The sequence below is a fragment of the Armigeres subalbatus genome, chromosome 2 (assembly GCF_024139115.2).
Source record: "Armigeres subalbatus isolate Guangzhou_Male chromosome 2, GZ_Asu_2, whole genome shotgun sequence".
Taxonomy (NCBI): Eukaryota; Metazoa; Arthropoda; class Insecta; order Diptera; family Culicidae; genus Armigeres; species Armigeres subalbatus.
In genome coordinates, this window is record NC_085140.1 from 151,930,167 (window position 1) to 151,948,393 (window position 18,227).

An 18,227-nucleotide genomic window follows, 5' to 3' on the forward strand; every position below is an offset into this window, starting at 1 on the left:
CCGCAAGTCGTCCTCCACCTGATCGATCCACCTTGCCCGCTGTGCACCTCGCCTTCTTGTTCCCGTCGGATCGTTGTCGAGAACCATTTTCACCGGATTACTGTCCGACATTCTGGCTACGTGCCCGGCCCACCGCAGTCTTCCGATTTTCGCGGTTTGAACGATGGATGGTTCTCCCAACAGCTGATGCAACTCGTGGTTCATTCGCCTCCTCCACGTACCGTCCGCCATCTGCAACCCACCATAGATGGTACGCAACACTTTCCTTTCGAAAACTCCCAGTGCGCGTTGGTCCTCCACGAGCATCGTCCAGGTCTCGTATCCGTAGAGAACTACCGGTCTTATAAGCGATTTGTAGATAGTCAGTTTGGTACGGCGGCGAACTCTATTCGATCGGAGCGTCTTGCGGAGTCCAAAGTACGTACGATTTCCAGCCACTATGCGTCTCCGAATTTCTCTGCTGGTATCGTTATCGGCGGTCACCAGTGAGCCCAAGTACACGAATTCTTCAACCACCTCGATTTCGTCACCACCGATAGAAACTCGTGGTGGGTGGCTCACATTGACCTCTCTTGAGCCTCTTCCTATCATGTACTTCGTCTTCGACGTGTTGATGACTAGTCCAATCCGTTTAGCTTCGCTTTTCAGTCTGATGTAGGCTTCCTCCATCCTCTCAAAGTTACGTGCCATGATATCAATGTCGTCGGCGAAACCAAATAACTGGACGGACTTCGTGAAAATCGTACCACTCGTGTCAATCCCTGCCCTTCGTATTACTGCCTCCAGAGCGATGTTGAATAGCAGACACGAAAGACCATCACCTTGCCGTAACCCTCTACGGGTTTCGAAGGGACTCGAGAATGCCCCTGAAACTCGAACTACGCACATCACCCGATCCATCGTCGCCTTGATCAACCGTATCAGTTTATTCGGAAATCCGTTTTCGTGCATTAGCTGCCATAGCTGGTCCCGATCGATTGTATCATATGCGGCTTTGAAGTCGATAAATAGATGATGTGTGGGCACGTTGTATTCGCGGCATTTCTGCAATACCTGACGTATGGCGAACGCCTGGTCTGTGGTAGAGCGTTCACCCATAAACCCGCCTGGTACTGCCCCACGAACTCTCTTGCAATTGGTGTTAGTCGACGGCATAAAATTTGGGAGAGTACCTTGTAGGCGGCGTTCAGCAATGTGATTGCGCGGTAGTTGCTACAATCCAGCTTATCGCCCTTTTGTAGATGGGACACGACACCTTCCATCCACTCCTGCGGCAGAACCTCATCCTCCCAAACCTTGGTAATCACCCAGTGCAGCGCTCTAGCCAGTGCTTCACCACCGTGTTTAAACAGCTCTCCTGGTAGTTGGTCAACTCTAGGGGCTTTGTTGTTTTTCAGCCGGCCGATCTCCTCCTGGATTTCCTGGAGATTCGGAGCCGGAAGTCGCATGTCCTGCGCGCGTGCTCCTAGGTTCATTACCATACCGCCACCGTTGTCTGCCATATCGCCATTCAGGTGCTCTTCGTAGTGCTGCCGCCACCTTTGGATCACCTCACGCTCGTTCGTAAGAAGGTTCCCGTTTATGTCCTTACACATATCGGGCTGTGGCACGTGGCCCTTACGTGAACGGTTTAACTTCTCATAGAACTTTCGTGCGTTATTAGCGCGGTACAGTTCCTCCGTCTCTTCACGGTCTCGATCTTCCTGCTGGCGCTTTTTCCTCCGGAAAATCGAGTTTTGTCTGTTCCGCGCCCGTTTGTATCGTGCCTCGTTCGCCCACGTGCGGTGTTGCAGCAATCTCGCCCATGCTGCATTCTTCTCCTCAACTAACTGCTCACATTCGCCGTCATACCAGTCGTTTCTCTGATCCGGAGCCACCGTGCCTAGTGCAGCGGTTGCGGTGCTTCCAATGGCGGATCGAATATCTCTCCAGCCATCTTCAAGAGATGCTGCGCCTAGCTGCTCTTCCGTTGGGAGTGCCACTTCCAGCTGCTGCGCGTAGTCTTGGGCTAGTCTACCGTCTTGTAGCCGCCCAATGTTAAGCCGCGGCGGACGACTCCGACGCGTGTTGATCACCGTCGAGAGTTTTGAGCGCAGACATACTGCGACGAGGTAGTGGTCGGATTCGAATTTACCGTCGATTAGAACGTGGTCGATTTGGTTTTCCGTTACTTGATTAGGTGATTTCCATGTGGCCTTGTGGATATTCTTACGGGGGAAGAAAGTGCTTCGGACTACCATTCCGCGGGAGGCTGCAAAGTTTATGCATCGTTGGCCGTTGTCGTTCGATACGGTATGCAGACTATCCGGTCCGATGACCGGTCTATACATTTCCTCCCTTCCTACCTGAGCGTTCATGTCACCGATGACGATTTTGACGTCCCGCAGTGGGCATCCATCGTATGTCTGCTCCAGCTGCGCATAGAACGTCGTCGGATCTCCCTTCGTGTGGGCAGTGCACGTTGATGATGCTATAGTTGAAGAAACGGCCTTTTATCCTCAGCTTGCACATCCTTGCGTTGATTGGCTGCCACCCAATCACGCGTTGGCGCATCTTTCGCAACCTGCGAAGCCTAGCGACTTGCAGTTCCATGTTCCAAGCTTCCAATCGTGATCCTTTATTCGTCGCCTAGGTCGTTGCCGATTGTATCGAGTCGTATTATCTTCTATGTCGTTCGTAATAGTTGTTTTTAAAGGCGGCTTATTGGGCCTGCGCAAACCTCCTGTCTCGTCGGAGGGCCGTCGTGTCAGGGCTGTTTAGCGTCCCACCTAACACCAGGACTTGGGCTTGTGCGCTTTGAGCGGCACACGGTCGCTTTGGCGGAGCCTACTTGCGGATACATGCAGCTTTTTATGAAGGTTTAAGAGGGCCCACTGTCAAACCCCACCACATCCTAGGCAGGCGCCACAACTCGCAGATGGCGTGGGGAGGGATCGTCAAGCCCTTGGACATAGTCCCTGCTGCCCTGCTGCCTTTACTTTGCACAGCTGAAATAAAAAAATAAAAGCTTCGTGTAAATTAAATTACAGCACCATTGATGCTTGTAAAAGAAACTACAAGCCAACGCTAATAATTTGTACTTGCATTTTCTTAATGCAACAGTTATTTGTAAATTCTGCTAATATTATTAGTGCACTTTACTTGTAATATTAGACTTGTAAGTCGATACTTGTAGATTCACTATGCAACGGAAAAATACAAGTTACAAGCTACTCTAAAAAAAAGACAGGATCACCGTGTTCGACCAGAGGTCGCACAGACTGAACACTTAACATCTAGCATTAGATATTTTCTCCTTTACCGGAGCGGGAATCGAACCCATACTCCACAACACATGTGTCTAGACGATTGACGTCGCTAACCGCACGGCCACGGAGCCACCTGGAATGGAAATCCTTTACTTTGGCCTAATGTCAAGACACATTCGTAAATGAATGAACGACCACGATTATGGGAGCTTCCGGAGCGTGCCCATTTTGTCCAAAAATCCTCAAAATAAGCTTCAAAATCAGGCAGTCTGACAAGTCGCAGGATAAGGTTATTTTAACCGGCCGAACTTACAGAACCTTCCCAGATATGTCCATAAAATGTCAGAATGGTCTTAGTTAAACTTGTTTTGCAAAACCATGAAGTTTGATATATCGGAAACCGACTTGTAGAAGTGCTAAACAAGTGTTCCCACGAGTTTTAAAAAAACCCGTGATCTGAACGATGGTTTTGAGTTTTTACAGTCGGTAGAAGAATGCAGAAGCTATAGTACCTACGTTGGTATATAGAAAGTTACTTTCCTCCGGAGAGCGTAAGCATCAATATGCAGCAGTGTTTTCCCTCGAGGCTAACAAGCGACAGGGAATCATGTTGACATGTCATCTATGATTAGCTCGCTGTTCTTCTTTTTTGTACTGGATGGAAAGTCTTTACAAGATTGAGTTGCAAATCGCCTAAGGATAAACATGTTCCACTATGATTGATTTGTGTCTTTTCCTTTTTCTGTGTGCCAGTTTCCGGTCGGTGAACAATAGGTAGCGGAGCGTTGCAACGCGTTGGGTAAGGTGTTTGAAGGGGTTCAAACGGTTCCTCGAGGACGAAAATGAATTGCTCTCCATTTAAATTCTTTAGCGAGCAGAAAAATGGATTTTTTTCTGTGAATAGTCAGTTGAACGAAATGGTATGCATAAATGGGAGGAATTTCCGGAGTAATTTTGATGGATATTCCTAAAATGCCCTCAAAATGTCTCCAAAAATTTCTTTCTAAATTGTTGTCAAAAATCTGTCAGCAAGTCTAAAATTCCATGAGAATGTCCTGGAAAAAACATGTTGAGAGTTTTTGAACGAATCTCAGTGAAAGTTCCCAAAGCAACTTCTGTTAAATTTTTTGGGAGAATTCCCGATGGAAATCAATTTCAACTCAATTGACTCAAGCAATCAAATCAAATCAAATTTTCAACGCGAAATTCTGTTTTACGTATAATGAATTTCACAAAAAAAGTTCCAAAAGAGAATTCTTACAGATTTTTTAAAATTTTTCCGGCAAATCCTTTTGAATTTCGTTGGGAAGCTCTTTTGAATTTTCACGGGAAATTCTTCCAAATTTCTACGAAAAATTACTCTGAACTTCAAAATATAATCTTTCCGTTGAAAATTTGAGAAATTTTCGTGAGATTTCAAAGGGATTTTCTTCTTTTTACCTCCATAATGGTTGGACTTGAAACAAGACTTCATTAGGGCAAACGGTTGTTTTTATCTTTGGAATTGTTGTACACGTTAATTATTTTAAAAATTCAAAACATGCGCTGCGCACAAATCTTCGAGGTCGACCTTCGAAACAATAGCATGCTCTGAAATTGGTAAAATTATGTTTTGTCCTATTGTGATGAAAAAAAAATAAGTAAGAGAAAACACGGCTGGCACGTTTATCATATTCCATCGCCTTTGCCGTTCTCATTTCCGCAGGTAGGAGTTACCCGAAGTCCCCGGTATGAACAATGCAAAATTATAAATTTGGCTAAACATCCCTTTGTCTTCTCACTCATGACACTGATCTAGCAAAAGCCTGCATACAGGGGTAGGTGTTTTTCATATGAGTTTTTCCTACATGGGGGGTGTATGCAATACGCCATCACACACCAGGCTCTCTATATGCTGGCATGCAGAGGATGCGGTTTTCATTTCTTCCACACAATCAGTGGGAGGATGCTCGCGGAAGCTACACCATGCCAGTACTAGGGAATGAAAAGGGTCTCATGCTCATGTTTTTCTCTGGGTTGTTCGAAAATTACTGTGTGGAACTATGTGTATTGTGTATGCATGTATATAGGTGGTTGTTGGGTTCGAACATATGGGACGTGGGGTGAAGCGGAGAAACACTTACCGGCTACAGAAAAAAATCCACGAAGCATTAAAATGTTGGGGAAGTAAAAACAACTAATTACTCATCAGCATTCCAGTTGGTTACATGTTTTTGCATGTGGAATTTATTACTTATGGAAACTAGTGTGTTTTAATCGGGGCTTACAAAACATTCACACTATGTATCATTCAGTCGGAGTACAATCAAATTAAAACAGCATGGTTCGTTGAACTCAAGTAAACTAAAAACAAGTTCAAGGAAATTTATTATTAACATAAATATGTAACGAAATGTTGATATGCGTTTCATTCCTTCCGTATGGTTTATTCACGGCATTTCGGCAGAAAAGAATGGTGATTTAGAACTTTTGGTTTTTGAGTGACACGTAACTATTTGCTACGAGTTTGTTTACTGTTTAATTCTTACAATTTTATACCAAATCCAACTCAATTCTATGTACGGTTACCATTCCGGTTTATCTTGAAGTTTATATATGAAGTATATATATTCATTCGGTATTTGATTAAAATTATTAGAAGTTTTTTTTGGTATTGTCAACGACTTACAAAAGAAAATGGCAAAATCGGTGACAAATATTATATTTCTTTGAGACGAGATGGAAACTAAAACAGTTCAACTTTTATTAAACAGTCAAATTGATGTTGCTTTTAACGGTTTACTAGCCTATGACGAAAACGGGATTCCGAATGAAAGTACTTGGCACATAACACACAGGACGAATTGACGACAATATTCAGTATGGAATTTAAATTTCGAAGCGGGCAAATGAACTTCACGGGACAGAGTATTGATTAACCTAGAACTTATGCTACGTAGCTTTGTTCTAACGATTTTGCGAGACAAAACCACTTCGCTTTATCATATAATGATATACCAGGCGTCTCCATGATCTATTGAGTGCGTTGTTTTTGTCTATGATAGGGTAAATCCGGGTGAGATGCAGCATTTTCAAAATCGATATTTCTCCGAAACAATACGTCACACTGAAACTCTACTTATTGTTTTTGATAGTTTAGGGATAGTAGAAGTCATTTAGAAAACAAATGAAAACGAACTGTACTATTCACAATTGAAAAAAAAATGAAATCCGGGTGAGCTGCTACCCCTTAGGGATAGACGCCGCACGTAGGAAATGTTGAAGAAATAAGATTACAAATTTTTATTGGCAGTGAACGTGATTTTTTCAGCATAATCATTTATACTTGTATTTCAACCCAAAACCAACAAAATCATAGAGTGAGCACTTTCTTATTTCTATTGTGTTACAATACAAAGTCGAGGATATCAGTCATAAGCTTTTACTTTGTTGTTTTTCTCCCACGCTCTGGTAGTAAATGAATAATTTTTCTCCTGTCACAGCAAAATTAATTTTTATTACTTTGAAGTACCTACTACTTACTTTTCATTGTAATAACGTCTATATTATATTGCTGTCAATTGAAAACTAAATTGGAAAATTTGTTACGACAGCCAACGACATTGTTGGTTATTGACCGTCGAAGCCAAGAGGAATTCTAAACAGGACAACACCAGCGGAGACTGGCCGACACCGAATTTTTGCAACCAGGATTGATAGAATTGAAACCACACAGGTACATTCGTGATAATTTTAAAATTAATTTATTGAGCTGAGCTATTACCGTGGGGGACCGAAATCCGTCTACTTCGTGAGATATCAGTAAATTACATGAAGTTTAAGGGAATTAATTAATAAATCATTTATCTCATCCTGATCTTCTACTTAACACTAAGCTTTCTGGCCTTTAGAATAGATAGTAGGCTCTGAAATTTAAATAACACAATTAAAAAACAGATTGCCACTCAGCTAACGCGACGAGTGCCATTTCTCGCTTAACTTTTCAAAAGGTCCTAAGTAACATTTTTTTCATGAATTAATTTGAATAGCGCAATAAACAGAACAACATGAAAGCTATTGATTGCTGTATTCAAATTAATTCATGAAAAAAATGTTACTTAGGACCTTTTGAAAAGTTAAGCGAGATTTGTTTGCGTGTTGATTATATACTCAATCCAGTTGAAACCCAAAATTGGGGGCTAGCGAAGTTGGATTTTTCTCACAATCCGTACGATAAACCTAACTTCGGAAGTGGTGCGCTGAATAGCGCTTCGCGATTTGAAAACAGCGCACCACTTCCGAAGTTAGGTTTAACGTACGGATAGTGAGAAAAATCCAACTTCGCTATCCCCCAATTCCGGTTTTCAACTGGATTGAGAATAATTGTGCCAAAAGTGACTGTGATTAAATTGTACGTCGCAATAAATTGATAAGATCAGCAGAATAAAAATCAAAGGGATCACTTGTCAAGGTGTGTTTTGAACTATTCACAGTGGTTGTCTGATCAATCGGTTTGTTCTAATTTATATATGGAGTTAGAAAATAGCTGTACGGATTATGATCCTCTGATTCAAAATCCGTTCACGGTGGACGGATTTCGATCGAGGAGAGCAGCCCTCGTGCACCTATATCAATGACGAACGTTCTATTTGTAGTTGTTTCGTATTTTCTAGAGGCTTTTTCATATATTGAAGTGCTTGGGTGTACGGATTTCAATGCACCACGGTAGTCGCATCCTAATCCGATATATTTCAATCGCTCCCTATTCAGTTTTGTAGTTACGCCAATTTTTCCTAAATAAAGGTATTCAAATGTTGATAAAGAACATAAGTAAATGACGTCTCTGCATTGAATTCCAAGGTTTTTAAATCAAATCAAGCATATTTTGTATCAAAATTTGCAATTATGTATTAACAATGACAATGAGTTGTGGAACACTTAACGACGTTTTTTAAATTCTCCTGTTTAGCACCAAAGAGACAACAAATTGCATTTACTTTTGAGTAACTATCTTCTCCACGATCAGAACTTTCGATCCGCAATAGGGTGGTCTAACCGGTAATACCGAAACCGGTAATACCGGTATTACCGGTCAATTTTGAGTACCGAAAATACCGGTTTTAGAGACGGAAAATACCGGTATTTTCGGTATTTCTAATTTTGTTGTGTGTATAAAAAATCTCGAATAGTTTTCAGTTAAGCTAAAGATTCGCCGGGTCCCAAACACTTACAACAATTGAATGCGCGCATGATTGAACATTTGCACAAGTAAGCATCATAGACGACGTTCACGCTACCGCAAAAATCGATCATCATCGTAATTAAGCATACATGCTGCTCTATTCTTTTAGACATATGTCAAATTGCCAATGACTTTTTTCTTCAATGAAATTGTGAAAACGGTAAGTGCTGTAGTAGTTCTTTTCCGGAGATCAAAATATATCCGTTTTGAATTCGGAAAAGAACTTGTATTGGCAGCTGACACCAAGTTTCAGGGGGCCGTTCATAAAACTTTGATCGATTTGAAGCTGCAATCCAAACTTATCTTCTGTAGTTATGATTTTTGTTTTCGGTTGGTGAAATAATTCAAGCCCTCGAACCTGCTCAAGCTGCTGTAGAACTACTATGTCGACGTGGCAATTATTAAGTAGAGCCAAAGAAATTGCCGCCGTTGCGATGCTCTCAAAGAACGAATTCAAGAGACGATCAGAATACGCTGATTTGTTTCCTTTCTGAATTATCTTGCCGAAAAATAATTGATCAGACAAGATTTTGGCATTTTCTTCAAGACATCCATCTTTGATTAAGCAAGTGGACGAGATCTTGAAGCGTCTAATCATTTGTGTATCAGAGTAGAATGCGTAGGCAATGACCACATCTGACGTCCGGTGCATAGAAGATATCACTATGGACGATTTTTCTGGTTTATCGGTAAAAGAACAACTCGTACAGAGACTACATCAGAGCAAAATACTTGCTTTGGTGGTGGCAATCACGTTGACACCAGGATCTTTGCAATTGGTAAAGAATTCTCCTACTATGAATCTATAGGGATTAAGGCAAAGTACTTGAGACTGATTTTCGATGCTCTTCGAATCATTCGTCCAAATTCGATTGAACCAGAGAGGGCATTCTCAGCAGCTGGCAACATTGTCAACAAAATCCGATGCGGATGATGAATTGTTCAGTATGTTATGTTTACTTAAATTTCACTTTGCCCAGCTCAACAAGCAACGGTTTTTACACTTGAAGTTTATCAATGAATATTGTTTTTCGGCCAAAAGTTCAAACCAAAGGTTTTTTTATTTCTGAAATTTTCACAAATACCGGTTTTTTACCGGTATTACCGGTATTGACTCCACCAAATACCGAATACCGGTATTTGTCAAAAATGGCCAATACCGACCACCCTAATCCGCAATGAGTTTTTTTAAAACAAAAGTCGATTTATAACCAAAGATCGTTAATCCCGTAGATTCGAAGCATTCCTATATATCAAGCTCTTCAAAGAAATCATGAATTTTTATTGCATGAATAATGTTATCCAAGTGAATTTTTATTAATATTATTAATATAAGTAATCAAGGATTTGAGTAATTTTTGCTGAGACCGGGCCATTATTTGTACAAGGTTCTTGAAAATGCCCAAATTTATGTTCATTCAAAAGCTTGCAGCGAGTATATAAAGGTTCCGAGGTAAATTCTTCATAAAGATGGACCCCCCCTTAGTTCTACACGAAAACACTTTTATGGACCCCTCGGTTTTTGTCAATTCTTGACTAACAAACACTGTCATAACTTCAAAATTTCTTTTAAAAGACAGAATCACCGTCTTCGACCAGAGGTCGCACAGACTGAACACTTAACATCTAGCATAAGACAACGGACAAGGACATTTACACAACACCCAGTGGACCAGTGAAGAACTTTTCGCTTTACGAAAAGTTTTCTCCTTACCGGGCGGGAATCGAACCCACACTCCACAGCACATGCGTTTAGACGACTGACGTCGCTAATCGCACGGCCACGAAGCCCACCACCCTCAAACGATTTTGGAGATCAGCATATCGTTGGAAAAAGGAAGAGTATGTCCTCAATTTGCAATAATAAAAATTGATGAGCCATATTGAAATTGGCAGTTATCTTGGATTTATTTTTGGAAACTATTTTTTCGCTAGGTTTGCCACCCTCGATTTTGAACTTGAATTACGGCTCCGTTATGCTCAAAACTTTTGAGCCTTCCAAATAAAATACTGTTGTAGATATGCTCTTCATTTTCAAAACATATTTGGCGTAGAATAGTGTATGAAATCAAGGAACTGACGTCGTAGTATCATATTAACCATAAAAATAATGTTCGTTCGTCAGATGGGATAATCTGCCTAGGATCCGACGTATAACACGCGTCAATACCGAAGTTCCATCACTGCTAGAGATTCAAACAGCCATCCAAAGCATGAAATCGAATAAAGCCCCAGGGGTCGATCGCATATCAGCCGAGATGCTCAAAGCTGACCCAATGACATCCGCTCAACTACTGCATCGTTTATTTCGTAATATCTGGGACACCGCAACTTTCCTGGTCGATTGGATGCAAGGTGTCTTAGTGAAGATGCCCAAAAAGGGTGATATGCGATAATTGGCGAGGCATTATGTTGCTGTGTACCATTCTCAAAGTTCTATGCAAAGTTATCCTAGCCCGGATTCAAGAGAAGATCGATGCGACTCTCCGGCGGAAGCAGACCGGATTCCGTGCCGGAAGATCCTGTGTGGACCATATTGTCACGCTCCGTATCATTCTGAAGCAGGTCAACGAATTCCAAGAGTCCCTTTACTTGGTATTCATTGACTACGAAAAAGCTTTCGACCGTCTCAATCACAGAGAAAATCATCGGCCTCATCGAGGCACAGTACGAGGCCTTTTCGTGTAGAGCGCTGCATAATATGGTCTTGTCCGATCCTATTCGGGTGCATAAGTAAGTAAAAGTCAGATGGGCCTTAAAAATAATTTAGTAAATCGTATATAACTTCTGATAGACCTGAGATTTTTGGTCACGAAGCACAATATAAGCAAAGCTTTCCATGTATGTATTAACGTTCAAAATCTGTGGTTGCGAACCTAGCGGAAAATTAGTTTTCAAAAATAAATCCAAGATGGCGGCCAAATTCAATATGACAGGCTTTATTTTTATTATTGAAATTTGAGGAAAAATCTTCTTCTTTCCAATATGCTGCTCTCTATGATCGGTTGAGAAGTGTTGAAGTTATGACAGTTTTGCTTTTGGTTGGAATTGACAAAAATCGAGGGGTCCATAAAAGTGATTTCGCTGATTTCGTGTATTACTTATGAGGGGTCCATCTTTCTGAAGAATTTACCTCGGATCCTTAATATACTCGTCGAAAGCTTTCGAACGAACATAGATTTAGGAATTTTTAAGACGCCTTCACTATGAGCGTTGAATATTTTTGTATTTGGACAAATAATGATGGCATTGGCGTAGGAGGTTGTAACCATCGTGAGTAGCTTTACAATGGCCAACGGGGAAGGGTCGTTTGGCCGAAACCCATTTGGACGAATGCCACTAGGTTGGAAAGTTGTTTGGTGGAATGTGTCATTTGGCCGAAAGGGTCGTTTGGCCGAATGGGTCATTTGGCCAAAAGGCTCATTTGGCCGAAAGGGCCATTTGGCCAAAAGGGTCATTAGGCCCAAAAGGGTGATTTGGCCGAAAGGGTGATTTGGCCGAAAGAGTCATAAGGCCGAAAGAGTCATTTGGCCGAAAGAGCCATTTGGTTGAAAGGGCCATTTAGCCGAAAAGGTCATTATACTGAAAGGGTAATTTCTCACTTCTCACTGTAAAAAAATAAGGAGCGCAAAGTGAGTAGTGAGACGTCTCACTACTCACTTCGCGCTTCTCACTTTTTACAGCGAGAAGTGATAAATGAGGAGTGAGACGTCTCACTTCTCACTGTAAAAAAAAGAGGAACGCGAAGTGAGTAGTGAGACGTCTCACTATTCACTTCGCGCTTCTCACTTTTGACAGCGAGAAGTAGGAAATTCGGCCAAACGACCCTTTCGGCCAAATGACCCTTTCGACCAAATGACCCTTTCGGCCAAATGACCCTTTTGGCCTAATGACCCTTTCGGCTAAATGACCCTTTCGGCCAAACGACACTTTTAGTCAAATGACCCGTTCGGCCTAATGACCCTTTCGGCCAAGTGACCCTTTAGGCCAAATGACCCTTTCGGCCAAATGACCCGTTCGGGAAAATGACCCTTTCAGCCAGATGGATTTCGGCCTAATGGATTGTTGTTCGGCCTAATGGCATTCGGCCAAATGACTTTCGTCCGAATGGGCTTCGGCCAAGCGACCCTTCCCCATGCCCAACTGAGCAGTCTATTGTATGTCAAAAATCTGCTCGGATCTTTCTCGAAACAGTAACAAATTCGTAATGTGATGTGGAATGGCAGTTAATACTTTCTTGCCTCTATGAGTTTTATAGTACTGCTTCGCCTCAAGAATGTGTTTGTGGGCTGAAGAATATGTCTATCAGTAAGTTTTCATAAATATAATACACCTACAGAATGCTTTGTGGATGTTTCGTCAACTTAAGATCAGTTATATATTCGGATTGTTTCGTTTTCGTCCAGAATTGACGGAAATCAGCCCTCCGGATTGAGGAACCGGGCTTATAGCAATTAGGTAAACTCGTTCGGGTACGGAATGAGCTTAGTTTTGTAGAATGTGGAACCGTAGCATTTTATAGTTCCCATGGATAGATATCAATTTTTAAAATTATGCCAATACAAATTTTTAAATTAGGAAATCATTAAATTATAGGCTGTTAAAACAAAGACGTTTTATATGAGCGGCATTTGAGTTTTAAATACTTAAAACTAGGGGTGGCATTGCGCATCTCGACTCGAGCAAACCATGCAAACTGTCATATACGAAAGAGCTGTCGAAAGGAGATGCGCAATGAGGCGCCAGGATCACCGGGGACATCTTTTTTCCATTCCAATATTCATTTCGCCTAGAAGCTTCCATTTTTAATATATAGTTAACCGAACGCATGAATAGAGAAAAATCGATTCTCAAACATAGTGGGTTTTGCGTCTACAAGCTCATACCGCAAATAACAGCCTTGGCACTGGGATAGTTGATCACGGGAAGGTAGTGGCTCAAACAGGGCGAATGTAATAGGCAGATGTAAATTGGTGGGTTACACAATCATCTACTAAGGTTGAGCTCAGTTAACGCTTATATTATGTATTCTTAACTCATTTCGAAAAACGACTAAGGAACAATCGGTTTGCCAATTTCATTGCAAAACTAAGTTCTGCTAGTGAAGAAAAAGGTTAGCGGTTAGTATAATTGGTGGGGGGTTAGGAAGTTTCACGCCAAAAGCCAACTTACGAAGCTCGTTTCCATCACACCGCTCTCGTTGATTTTGGTTTCAACAGTCGGTTGGCGCTGGGTGCGGGATCGTACGGAAGCGGTCGTCGTTTCACCATCGCCGCCCAGTCCTTCCTCCACAAGGATGCTGGCCGGTCTCGTCGAGGAAGGGCTCGCAGTCGAAGCGGAAGTCGGAGTCTTTGCACCATCGCGGCCGGAGCCGGCGGACGTGACGGTGGTAGAAGTTGAAGCAGCACCAGCCGACGCAGTGGTAGAAGCTGCACTCGGAATGGAGAAAGGTGTCGTCGCAGCTGCTGCTGCCGCTGCCGTGGCAGACTTCTCCGCAGCAATTGCCGTGCGGAATTCGTTTTCAATGGTTTCCTGCTCGTTTAAATAATGGTTGATCTTAAGAGTGTTGCTTTATTGCAGTGAGAAGCAATGGGAGGATTTCAGATGGAATGGGCAGATGGTGCATGGAGCAACTGGTGATGTTGAAACTGAAATCAAAATATTGAAGACCTTTGGGGTGTTTAAAGTATAATGCATGAGCAGGAATGGTAACACAAACGAAAAATCAATGCAACATTTATTACCATATTCACAACGGAGGTTAGTAAGCAATGGTTAGTCGAACGAAATTTTGAATTTAACTTGGAGCAACTGTTAGTTGTGTATTAATTGTTTATACGAAATGCATATACAAAAACATATGTTGTCCCTGGAAAGAAAACTTTTGCTGGTTGAGGATAGAATTATATCAGATAATTTTAATCGGAGACCCATTCCTTCATAGGCTTTGATACTCGATGAAAGCAACATTTATTTTTGAAACTCCAATTTATTAAAAGTTAATTTTAAATTTTCGCATTATCTCGCCGTTTTCTAGCGAAATGCTTTCTTTAAGTTCTATATTTTACACTCATGGTCAGAAATGATATTTTTTATAAAACTATAAAAAAAACTATATAAGAATATTTCTTAAATTTTCTCCTCATGTAACGTAGTAGCATGTGTTGGTACAATCTAAACTATTGCCTGGATCTTCTTGCAGTTTATCGATGGATAGCAAACGTATTCTGCGTCCCTAATCTTTTTGTACCAGTCTACCGAAATACACAGTTCATACCATTCAGTTGACTATTTGCGTAGTAGTCTTCCATGAAGGAACTGAAGGTTAAACAACCGATTCGATAATGCCCAATAAATAACAACGGGGAACTCATTTGTTGATCAAAGTGTTTTGCATTACCACGATTCTGCACCACAAAATGTCTCCGAATTTCTATGCTGGTACCGTCCTCGTTGATTTTCAGTAAGCCAAAACTAATGAACGATAAGATCACCTCGAGATCATTTAGACCGGTGCAAACTCATGCAGGGTAGTTTACATTACGTTCGTAGATTGTTTTTTTTCTGTTAAAATGCTTTTTGTTGGAGGTTTGCTAATTAAAAAGCAGCTAAACGTCAAAATGTGATGTCAAAATCGCGTAGACTTTTTGGTGCGTAAATTTTTTGTTTGTTCAATTCAAACATTGAAGCTTGTCAAAACGGCCCAATTGGCGAATGGCATTTGCTAGTTGGGGTGAGGTTGAGCCCCAATTAGCGAATGATCACTGTATTAAGAAAATAATTCTTATTAAAAATTAGTTTTTTTAAGGATTCATATTGTCGCACTCTTTTACAGACATCACTTCTATTTGTCAAGCTTAGTTTATTAGTATAGGGGAACTGTACCGGTTTTGGCTATGTTCCCTATGTTATGTATTTTTCAGGGTTGGGCAAATTAGGCACTGAGTTGGCCAAAACCGGTGCACTTCCCCTATAATAACATGAAACTCTGGGTCTTCTTTTGAGCTACATGTTCTCTTCTTTGGTAAGACTGATGTATGCTTTAAAGTAAAGAATGAAAGAGAGAAAAAATGCATGCTTTATATCCTATCTTACCGCATATCCGCCGGGAAAATGCATTCTTCGAAAGAAGGGATCATATCTTCCCTAGCTTTGAACCGAACAAATGCCCGAATTGAAGGAAGGAGTTACACCCTTTCTTACTTTCGGCCGGGAATATTTTCCATTTTGATGAAAGCATCGTATTTTCGTGTGCCTCAAAGAGAGCAAATGCATGAATTGAATTATGCATCATATCTTATCGCGCCTTTCTTTGAAAAAAAGTATCACATCTGACTTTGCCTTAAGCTGGGCAAATGCATCCCTTTAAAAAGGGATCACATCTTACGTAGCCTTAAGCCGAGCAAATTCCAGAATTTAAGGAAGCTGTGATACCTTCCCTTACCTTTTGTCAGGCAAAAACTTCTATCAAATTTATCTTTATTAGGAATTATCTCTACCCTTGCGTTAAATCGAACAAATTACTGAATTGAATGAAGGAATCAAATCGTCTTTAGTCTTTTGCTGGGCAAATGCATACGTTGGAAGAAAGAATCATATCTTCCTTTAACACATGCTAGAAAAATGCATCCTTCGAAGAAGGAAGTGTATATTTTTTTACTTGTACAGGACAAAGTGTACTTTCAAAACGATATTTTTATCTCCTGCAGAATTTATTTCATTAAACTTTATTGCCTTTTTAGAGTAGAAAATAGTTTTTCACTTTAAATACTTACAATGTGTATTGCTATTTGAGTTTCTGTCTTTTGTAACATGACAATTGCGATCTTGGTTCTGACCCAGACACAAAAATATGGTAAGTGGAAATAACAGAAATAATAAAAATTTTATGGAGAATACCAGTGTCTTCGAGCACTGATTTTTATATACACTGTTTAATACACTTCTAAAAAGGTTCCAAAATTGGTGATTACACAACTATTATGCCATATAGGGCACTGCACGGAAACATCTGTTTCTCTTTCGTTCCTCATGAATTTTGACGTTTACTGGCCTTGTTGTTTTTTAATTTTTTTGCAGCGAGAAAGAGACAAAGCAGTCCGTGCAGTGCCCTATTACAAATATGTCAAACTACAATTATGCCAAATGGCCAAATGGGTTATTAGGCATAAATCTATTTAGCATAAGGGCATTTGGCATAACGGACATTTATAATTGTGAACAGTGTCAAAGTAAGGGGTATTTGGCATAACGGACATATGACACTAAATTAGTTAATTGACTAAGTCAATCGGAATGATGAATATTACACCGGTTGATAATAATATTAAAAAGATGTAATCGTTTCGTAGAAAGAATTAATTTGACTAGTATTAATCAATAATAATTATGATTAATGAGATAAGCGAATTACTTCTGCGTGAAGATAAATGCTTTTAACAGGGTCTGGGTCATTTGGCATAACGCTATTTGACATATGGTCATTTGGCAAAACGGACTTTTGGCATAACTTTGAACTGCTACTCCAGAGTGAATCATTTAGCATAACGTATATTTGGCATAATTTGGAACAGTGAAAGAGAAAGGGTTATGTACTTTTTCACATACTTAAAGTAGGTCTATAATTTATAATATAGAATATAAAAATTTAGACTGATGGTGGACATTTTTCGAAAGGACGGACAAACAAAACTGCAGATCTACTTCCGAGAAACAGATCACATCCATTTTTGACGATGGTATCTCGTTTGGCATAATGTCGTTTGGCAAAATGATCATGTAGCATAATTCTTTTTTAGAGCTGTGAGATCAATTAATAAGATTTGTCGAGTCATTTAGCTATGCTGTTTCCATCATATGAGTGATACGTGGTAGTTGTACATACGATTGTACAACGCACCAAAATAAAAATAGAGAAGGTTTCTGTCAAAATGGGATCATTTCGAATGTTAACACACCTATTAGCAAGATAAACGTGCCTTGCATATTTTTGTTTACCATGTAAGAGTATGAAAGAAAACTTGCCCATTGTGTGTTTCTCCCTTTTATTAAGAAAAGGATTCCTATTCTCACATGCGTTATGAAATGTATTTTTAAAGAAGAATCACATTGTTGCGCTCTTCTAAAGCAGTCAAACATACAGAAACTCTTCCGCCGGGTAAATGCATTATTTGGAAGAAGAGATTTCTTGATCCAGTCAACACCTCTCTTTTCAGGAATCATCTCCTCTCTCTTGTCTTCTTTCGGGCAAATAGATTCTTTGAAGTAAAGGATCATATCCTCCTCTGTCTTAAACCGAGCAAATATCTGATTTGAAAAAAGGCATCATGCCTGTATTGAAAGAAATCATATCCTCTTTTGCTTCCTGCCGAGCTAATGCGTCTTTTCATAAAAAGCGACATATTTTCCAGAAAAAATGTCTTAGTCTAAAGGGAGATTCATATTATTATGGAACATGGTTCATGATTGAAAAAGGAAATTATCTTCGCTTGCCTTAAATCGAGCAAATGCCCAAAATTAAAGAATGAATCATCTCCCTTCTTGCCTTCTACCGCATAAATGCATCAAGGATCATATCCCCCTTTGCCTTCAACCAAACAAATGCACAAATTGAATGAAAGCATCATATTCTCTCTCTTGCCTACTGCCGTACAAATGCATTATTTTATAGAAGAGATTAGGGTAGAAAAAGAGGTAGGTAGAAAGGGTAGATTTCCTAAAATCGAGCAAATGCCCAAATTGAAAGAAGAGCATATTCT

General features: G+C 40.5%; 1 protein-coding gene across 5 annotated transcripts in view; it reads right to left on the reverse strand.

Annotated features, from left to right (window-relative positions):
• LOC134211033 (glutamate-gated chloride channel) overlaps nucleotides 1-18,227 on the reverse strand; it is a 538,835-nt gene that overhangs the window by 23,562 nt on the left and 497,046 nt on the right. For 4 of the 5 annotated variants that reach the window (XM_062687560.1, XM_062687563.1, XM_062687562.1 and 1 more), the window contains one exon: nucleotides 13,642-14,001. The exons of the other annotated variant lie outside the window; for it this stretch is intronic. In XM_062687560.1, the coding sequence (XP_062543544.1) occupies nucleotides 13,642-14,001 (360 nt within the window). The remainder of the gene's footprint in view (nucleotides 1-13,641; nucleotides 14,002-18,227) is intronic. 5 annotated transcript variants of the gene reach the window in all.